Source organism: Magnolia sinica, chromosome 18, assembly GCF_029962835.1.
Source record: "Magnolia sinica isolate HGM2019 chromosome 18, MsV1, whole genome shotgun sequence".
Taxonomy (NCBI): Eukaryota; Viridiplantae; Streptophyta; class Magnoliopsida; order Magnoliales; family Magnoliaceae; genus Magnolia; species Magnolia sinica.
This window is the reverse complement of record NC_080590.1, coordinates 20511403-20521049: the sequence shown is the minus strand read 5'-3', so window position 1 is coordinate 20521049 and position 9647 is coordinate 20511403. Positions and strand designations below refer to the sequence as shown.

The 9647-nt window shown below is 41.3% G+C and overlaps 1 protein-coding gene across 1 annotated transcript; it reads right to left on the bottom strand.

Annotated features, from left to right (window-relative positions):
- Window positions 1-3964: 3964 nt before the first annotated feature.
- LOC131233533 (ras-related protein RABA3-like) lies at window positions 3965-9306 on the bottom strand. The gene is made up of 2 exons (XM_058230290.1): window positions 8941-9306; window positions 3965-4648 (listed from the first exon to the last, which is right to left on the bottom strand). Exons 1-2 carry the CDS (start codon window positions 9171-9173, stop codon window positions 4183-4185), a joined length of 699 nt encoding a protein of 232 aa, XP_058086273.1. The 5' UTR covers window positions 9174-9306; the 3' UTR covers window positions 3965-4182.
- Between the last annotated feature and the right edge of the window lie 341 nt (window positions 9307-9647).

The window sequence follows — 9647 nt, the reverse complement described above, 5'->3', positions numbered from 1 at the left end:
GCTTTAAAGCCCGTTCTGTGAAAAAAGAATAAGTCTGTAACGGGCTGCATTGACGGTAACAGAAGATACATGTTTTGTTTAGTAACAATTTGACCATGGTAAGGATGTAATGACCAATATCTTAATGGCCATGAGACTATTCGCTATGGCTATTGTTGATGTAAAAATCTGATCCATCCTTTTTAGACTTTCGAGTACCTACATAGGAAGAAGACAAAGGAGACCCTGGTTAGAGTCGGGAACCCTCCGATGATAAAGTCAGGCTAGGAATCTAGGTCTGATAGTATTGAGGGGTTTTTGGTGAGAGATTTTACGTACCTTTATGTAATGGGGCCCTTATTTATAATGTAGGTGGGTTGGAGACGGTTCATGATCTTGGGCACAATCTTTGTGTAAGTTTATCAACCGTTACGTGGGATTTATGTAAGTGATAAATGTTGACATAGTTTACCCTAGAATCAAGCAACGGGTGGTCAAGGCTGACCTAAGCTGAACACTCGAAGGATGAAGCCAAGTTGAGCCATCGATTGATCGGGCAGATCTCCGCGCTTGGCTTGGAATTAGTTCCTACACTGATCGTCACTAGTCAACTCTTCGCGTATCCATCTAGGCTCTGAGCATAGGGACTTGACCCATCTCCTCGGTGATACTTGCCGTTCTTGATAAACCATCCCTTTGATCTTGCCAAGCCAATCGGTCTTCTGGTCATCCTCTGATCTTATATGTCTGAATGACTCTTAGAGATATCCAAATAAACTTGCTTGAAGCTCAAAAATACACAATACCGAGAACTATGCTTGGGAGAGCAAAGTCTACCCGCTGTCCAGAATGATCTGAGATGGTTGCTCAGGAACCCTTTGGTCGAGATGTATATGCTCGTGAGTCCGACCTGACCCCATGGTGTTGAGGGTCAAATATTGTATATCAGACCCCAGTTATTGACTGGATTTATGAACATGGTACTGTTTAACGGCCCGATTTAATCGTGTTTGTGATGCAGTGTGTATTTACGAGCTTGGATTGAAATAGGATGCTAAAAGTATGGATTTAACGCTCATGAGTCACCAAAGCAAGGGACGGACCCCAGGGGACCAAGACCAACAGATTTACATGCTAGAGATCCGAGAAAATCGAGAAACTAAAGTTTAAGTGGCCTAAAAGTTGTCTAGAATACAAGATCACAGGGTTACCACCATCCTTTCAGCTCGAAACTTCATACATGGTCTAAGGATCATAAGTTAACCGTACACATTAAATTTGAGCTATCGGATCCCTGTAAAAGTGGCCCAACGGATGAATCAGCCCATAAATCAGTGAGTTGGGCCCACCTGATATCTGGATATGGTTCAAATTTAGTATTTACCCCTTAAATATGGAGAAAAAACTGATGGATGAAACGGATTTCTTACAAACATCACAGTAGACCCCACGTGTACATCGCACGTACATGGGGTACACGTGCGCTGGACTCGCACCAGAATACAAGAGGTCGGTCAGCACTGACTCGCTGCTTCAAAAAGCTCATAACGCACAGTGTCTCACCGCGACCGCCGGTTCGTGCTTGTGGGCCCCACCCATCAGCCATTTTCATAATCTGGACCGTCCATTGTGTCCAGATAGAGGGAATGACCCTCGCTTAGGACTTTTGTCCCTATACACCTGTATGCACGTGAATTTTCGAAAAACGAAAGATTAACGGTGAGTTGGTTTGATACAGTGGACCACACCAAAACCCGACAAAAACCACTCTTACCTAGCTTTTTTTTCGCCAGGAATCTAATGAACGAGTCGGATTTCTCCGAAAATACCAATGTGAGGCCCACCGAGCATCTCAACGTACGAATTCCCCTGCTTTCGCACGTCACAAGATCCGGGATTTTCGGGCAGTTTTATGATCATGATCTTGGTCGGATCCACGATCTGGACCGTCCAAGTAGAGCTCAGGACATCCACGACCGTCCCAGAGAAGATTTTTTGGAAAAATATCAAGAAAAGACCACTCACCGTTCTCCAAAACGTGAGTAGTTTCGCATGGTTCTTGCGCACGCGGCTAGAGTGCGTAAGATCCTTACGCACGGTTTTTTCTGCGGAAACTCTCCACATAGCCACCGTCCTCCCTTGCCTATATAAAGGGGAGAGAAAGAGGGATTGAGGAAAATTTCTAGGGGCAGCCGTGAAGGCCAGAGACGTGAAGAGAGAGAGAGAAGTGGAGAGGCTGACGTTTCCTCTTTCTTTTTCTTTTTATGAGATTTTAACATGTACATGACAGGCTAGGATTAGAAGGGATTAGGTGGGATGGGATTCATCTGGTCTCGTGCCAATTTCACTCCATGTTTGGGAAAAATGGAAAAGCTTGGAATTAGATTAGGTGGAATTGCATTGCGTCCCGTGCCAATTTCACTCAATGTTAGCATTGTGTAGGTCTCACCATGATGTGTGTGCTATATGCACACCGTCCACCCATTTTTCGAGATTATTTTAGAGCATGTGCCAAAAAATTAGGTAAATCTAAAACTCAAGTGGACCCCACCATAGAAAGCAATGGGGATTGAATACTTACAGTTGAAAACTTCTTTGGAGCCACATAAGTTTTGGATCTACCTCATTTTTAGGCCCATGCCATAAAATGAGGTTATAAAAAAAAAATGAACGGTTTAGATATAACACGTGTGTTATTCTTAGTAATTTCAAATGACGATGGGTATATCTATTCAATGTACCACCATATTACCAACAAAGCATGGCATTAATCTTATCCCATGGCAACAGGGAACAATCCCACGACAGCGGACAATCCCTGCCATGGATAATAATTATGTTTTTTGAATCCCGTTTTTTGAATCCCATCCCACCTAATCCCTTCTAATCCCACCGCCCAAACATGCCAAGCTTGTAGCGTAATTAGGATAGTAGCTTTGCTTTGATTCATGGTTACTGAACTCTTATAGATTCTAGCTTGATTATTAAAAAATTCTTTTAGTTTTTAATGGTTTATTGTGACTCAAATTACAATAGATATGCAATAGCTTTGAATATATTTTTTCATTACGAGGTTGTGAACTTAGGAGGCCCTGTTGTTCACCATTGTCTCTTGGGCATGGTTGGGTGATGGAACTCTTCCTAACTTTCACAATTCTCTCATGATTGGCTGTGAGATTGGTAAATTGTTGTTGTTTGCCATAGTCTCCTGGGCATGGTTAGGTAACGGAATCATTTCCAAATCTACACAAATCGTATCTGTTGATTATTAGATCCATAAGACATTTAGATATCTGATAAATCTCTTATTACTAATTGGATAAGATAGAACTCTGATTCCAGTTGCGTCCTTGAATCAATGCAAGGTAGCTTCCCAATTGCTACAAGTGGATCCTTGGCACCCTGGTTCCCTACCTTTGAATTCTATATATTTTAGTTTACTATTTCACCATTATTCCCTCATATTAAATTAATTTAGATTTCATATTTATCTAGTTCTAATTCTGGTTAGTTTCAGATTACGTACAGGTTTTCAGTCCCTTGGGATTCGACCTCGGTCTCACCGAGTTTATTACTACATCACAACCCTATACTTGGAGAGTGAACACATGGGTAGTCAAACCATTTTTACCCACAATAGCCACTGTTACTATTATTAAATAATTGAATGGGAAAAATTTTAAAAATAAAAATAAAAATACATATACTTATCATGATGTTATTCATTTGTAAATTAGAATGGGCTCTTTTTAAAAAATTTATTTATTTTTAATTCAAAAGGCTATAAAATAGCAATAAAATAGTCAAGAACAATTTCATGATGGACGGCTTACATTCTAGTTAAAATGTTGGGTATAGCATGGAATGGTTCTAGTATTTTGAACAATGCTAAAAGAAATGCCAAACCCTAGAGACCTTTTACAAAATTCTCAGAAGATTAAAAAAAAAAAACACAAAAACCTGAGATGACATGAAATAGAAAATGTTAAAAGATCAATGCAACATTTCTTCTAATAAAAATGCTACCAAAACAGACTTCATTGTCTATGTTTCAAAAGCTTTCCAATACTCAATACTTCACTCCTCTCTCTTAGTCTTTTTTCATATTTCCTTCACATACAAGAAAAAGCAACGTGCCATAGAAAGATCAAACCAAACACTCCAGACCCAAGATGAAAACAACAACAAAACCACCTTTTCCTATCAACAAGAGCAAGAAGGAATCTTCCTCATCTCACTCATCTCACTCATCTCTAATTCAGAACCTTGTTGGCCCACCACAATCTTGGTCCCCTTAAGCATCACCACATCATTCCCATCCTTCTTTACTTCAACACATTCCATGGCCTTCTTAGAGATCACCCCATGTATCTCCTCTAACAGCCTAAAGAAGGCCTTCTCCACATTTTCGCCATTGAGGGCCGACGTCTCCGAGAAGAAAAGTTCTTGTTCCTCAGCGAACTCTACTGCATCCTCCGTCGGGACAACCCTCAGATCCGTCAGATCGGCCTTGTTGCCTATCAACATGATGACAATGGAGTTGTCGGCATGGGCCCGCAGCTCATCAACCCACCTTGCGACGTGATCAAATGATTGGCGTTTGGTGATGTCATAGACCAACATTGCACCGAGCGCTCCTCTATAGTATGCACTCGTAACAGCTCTGTACCTACAACCAAAAACAGATCAACCCATGCTAATGAGATGAATTGTACAGCTTACATCCCGGCAATGCAGAAGGTTGGCCACACCTCAATGATCACTGGGTGAAAGTTGGGCTTGTTCATTCATCAGGTGGTCACACTATCTGATTCAACATACAAGTGTAGTCCATATAATGAGTAGATAGGCCTGATTTTCACAGCGGATAACTCTTTTACCAGCACCTTGTTTAATGTGGTGGCTTTGATACCAAATAACCAGCAGGTGTGTATCACCTTCTTATTAAACATAGCCATTGGATATACAATAAAAGAAATCTTTAAAATGTAAAAAAGAAAATTGATATAGGAAAAATTAACATTGGACCCTAATTCAATTTGAAATTGGATACTTTCTTTAAATAGTAAAAGGATGTTTATTCTATCAAAGCCCATTTGGATTACTAAAATAAATACTTTGGATCATAATTAGACTCTGAACTCCCTAAATATAGAACAAAAGAACTTACTAGAAATAGTAAATATTAACTTAAAATCTTAATTTAATTCCTAAAATGAATGAATCTTAAGAAAATATTTTGGAACTAAGAACCTTGGGTTGTTGATTAAGAGTTCATCAATAGCTTTCCAATGACATAATATACACACCAAACGAATAACCAGTCATAAAATTACAGCTGTAACAAACTTGAGAACACGTTAAAGCTATTTTTCAGTATTTCAGGACTTCTAGCCTTATTTATTTTGAGCTTGACTATCCATGAAATCATCTTGATCGTTAATTAATCATATAACAGTTAAACTCTTATCCTACCATTTGACCTGACAATGCACCCATGGAACTCGCTTGAATCATTCATAGCTCAAAATCTATATGATGCGATGATATGCTGTGGCGGGGGTTGTAGAAGGCAGCAACCCAAACCCAATGTGACTGAAAACGATCCAAGTTCTTTAGGCCGAAGCCCGACACGACTGGAGATGGGCTGACAAATTAAAAGTTTGGAAAGGCCATCACTGGCTTGTTAACCAATTTCTACATGTAAATTAATGATATCTACTATCAGCATACATTTTTGTTATCATGGTCCCTTGGGGTCCGATAAACCAATGACCTCGATCCACTTGAGATAGGCCCAGTACTAATGGGGAGTGAACGTTCGACTCTTCCTGTGGAGTTTTGGCTTAGCGCCGACCCCATGGGATTACGAGTAAGGTTCGAGCCCAACTCGTAATGGGCTCAGACTGAGACAGGACGGGTGGCTGAATCAACTGAACCCTTGCAATTTGCCACCATACGCATTTCCGCTACTTCACCTTCTAATGGCTTATAACTAGGACTGTCAATGGACCTAGAATGCAAAATTTTGAATAGACCCATGCCTGACAATCCAGCCCAAACAGGTCAAAAACCGGGCCTAAGATTAGCATGAAGTCCTAGCCATTGATCTGTATGATAGCATTGACATTCCTATAAGAAAAAGAACACCTACGGGCAAGGGACCACAACTTGTGGTGAAATACCATCTTTCCAGCCAACATGTCACTTGTGTAGTATGCGAAACCAATACGTACGTGTCCCACTGTGAAGTTATCTGGCACAAAAATCAGGCCGATCTGCTCGTCACGTGGGCTACAGCGGTGGATCAATTGTTCTTAAAATATATACAAAATACTGAAAATTTTAAAAACAAAAGTAAAATTATGAAATACCAAAAATTTTAAAAATAAAAGTAAAATTATTATTTTTTTGTTTCACCATGCTGAATCATGTAAAAAAATTACACTACCCTTAAAGGGTGATTAAACTACTCGCACCATCTCACGTGAGGTCGCGAGAGAGCAATTACATGTAAAGTATAAAGTGCACCAATTAACGCCACTACAACTACACTGCTTACATCTCTGTCCAAGTATCTTAATCTATAAAACTTCAAGAATACTACACAAACCTTTAAACCATAACTTTTTTATTTTTTTTTCTCATTTATAATGTGAGATAGAAGCAAAACCCATACTTTTTCATTTAAAAATTTCAAAATCATTTTTACAGGAAAAGAAAAAATCTAAAATTTTGATTTTTGAAAAACCAAAATTCAATATCAATGGACAATGAACGGTATATTCAACGTACTAGGGTGTCCCACTTAATGAGACAATCAGCCTGAATTTCAAAAAGGGTGATCGTTGTGGTGGGGCGGTTGTTTTCATGAATGATGTTACACGAACACACTAGTTGTGCTCTATTGTACGCATATATTGAGCTGGATGTACTAATTCATCGAGCCATTGAAAAGGTGGGCCATACCAATTCATCAAGCCGCTTAAAGGTAGGCACACCTTGAAGATCGTCAGGTGCCAAATCAGGCCAATCTATTAGTTAGGTGGGACACATGTATACCGGTCCATTGTTATACACGGACGGAGATTGCCTGCAACCTTGACAGCACGAAGTTCCTGCGGTTGAAGGCTAGGTGGGCCCACCATGATGTTTTTGAGAAATCCACCCCATTCATCCGTTTGCCAGCTCATGATAGGACGAGCTCAAAAAGAAGGAAGATGCAAAACTCAAGTGGGCCACAATATAGGAAATATTCGAGATCGAATGCACGCGTTGAAACATTGGTGGGGCCACATAAGTTCTGGATCAGGCTAACATTTTTTTTGTTTTCAGTTCATCCCGGTGTGAATGACCTCACGAACGATTTGGATGGCATATAAACATCACGGGGGACCTAGGAAGGTTTCAACCGTAGGCATTTCCTTCCACACTTTTTTCTATTGTCTGGCCAACTCGAGATTTGAATCTACTCCATTTTTGGGTTCATATCTTAACATGAGATGGCAAAATGGATGGACGGGGTGGATTTCTCACAAACATCATGGTGGGCCTCCCCTGGCTTCTCAGCGCTGGAATCCCATCTTCTTCAAGGGGTGGCCTACCCTGGCCATAAATGATACATTTAAATACATAACTAAATCCTGATATAGGTGCCTAAGACATGCAATCCGTCCAAAAATTTTGGTCCGACATGTATATCACTTGACCCAAAAATCAATCCGATCCGTCCATCAAGTGAGCTAGGCATTTACAATCGTCCTTCCTTTCACGGAATGTGGCAGATCTGATCAGTGGATCGGCCTGAATTGCCGTGCATCATGTCTCCCATCTTTTGGACGGTCCGATTTCGCGCGACTTTTGTCATTTATTAGTAGGAGAGCACGTGGAGCGCAAGCGGATTGGCTGGTGTACCACACACTAGCCATACAGTTGCTGTTGGTACGTGTCGTGCGAAGACGAGCACTGACGCTACTCGAGCTCCGACTTGTACGAACGGTTCAAAGGAGATCAAAGTTACATGGGTTTTTATTATATCTACACCGTTCATCTATTTTTAGAGATCATTCTATAGCATTATCCAAAGACTGAATCATATCCAGAGATCATCTGGACCACACCACAAATAGCAGCGGAGATAATGATTTTCACCGTTAAACAATTCATAGGGCCCACCATAACGTTTATTTTCCACCCAATCTGTTCGTAAGGTCACGAAGGCCTGAATTAAGAGATAAAACAAATTTCATATTGATACAAAATTTCTGTGACCCCAAAAAAGGGTTTCAATGGTAGAGGTTCAATCCCCCACAGTTTTTTGCAGTGTGGTCCACTTGATAGTTAGATCTGTCTTATTTTTTGTCTCAAGACTTAATACGATCTCTCCAAATGGATGGACGGTTTGGATATAACACATGCCTCATGATTAGACCCACGGAACTTGCTAACATCAATACAGCAGCTATATAGCTGGTGTGAGGTACACTGGCCAATCCGCTTCCACGTTGAGCAGGTCTTGAAAGTTTCCGACGGATGTTGCATTCGTCACGATTCTGACCGTACAAGGCACGTGCTCTATTCTATGCGAGACTTAAAGACTGAAAATCGAACTGACAAAACGACTAAAACGCTTGATTATGCCGGTTGAATCTGGACCACTGATCACTTTATTTCTATCTATCCATTTAGTTAAGATCTTCTGACGAGTTTAATGCTGTGGCCCTATCCCTCCAGAACTGGGCCAAATGACACTCGGCATTGAAGTGGGGTTCATGCCACGTGTACGGTGGATGAGTTTCGAAAAACTCAGCAATTGAAGGCAAACGCACACTATAGGAGAGCGATTTTTTTTGGTTATTCCTACCGTTATATACAGATCACCGTCGATCGGCACGAGAGTAAGAGGCAGATACTTGCATGGCCTCGTTTTTTATTTAAACCCCCAAAGATTGAGATATTTACCTTTCCTGCCCTGCAGTGTCCCAGATCTGGGCTTTGATGACTTTGTTCTTGATAGTCAGCGTCCGAGTCTGGAACTCGACCCCTATCGTAGACTTGGAGTCGAAGCAGAACTCGTCCTTGGTGAACCGGCCGAGGAGTTGAGTCTTCCCCACCGCCGAATCGCCGATAACTACGATCTTGAAAACGTAGTCGATTTTCTCAGGATCGCCGAGATTTTCCGTTTCTTCCTGCATTTTCCCTCTTTTCTCCTTTCTTCTTTGGATTCTGCAGTTGTGCAGTGTGTAGTTAGTAAAGGAGGGGTGTCAGATGGTGGTTTTGTAAAGCGGGTTTCTGGAAACCACCGGCGGTTTTGATTTAAAGGAAAATGTCGCGAGCGGGGATTTTGGGCAAAGCGGTGTTGTTGCCATGATTGTCGATTTGCTGGCTGGTTGGGATCGGAGCCATTTGCGGAATTTGCGCGCATGCGCGAGTACGACTCGTTCTGCACGTGCCAACTTTCAGGCATGAGCCTACTTTCAGCCGGGAAAAATGACCGATGATGGGCATCCAAGTTACTTGTGTAATGGCCCTCTAAGTAGAATGGCATTGGTCCAGGGAATCTAACGGTGGGACCTGTTTTTGAGCCGTTTGGATGGTGCACACTAACGGTGTACAGACTGCGGGTTTGCAATACTGCGACATGCAAACTGACACGTGGGAGTCGAATG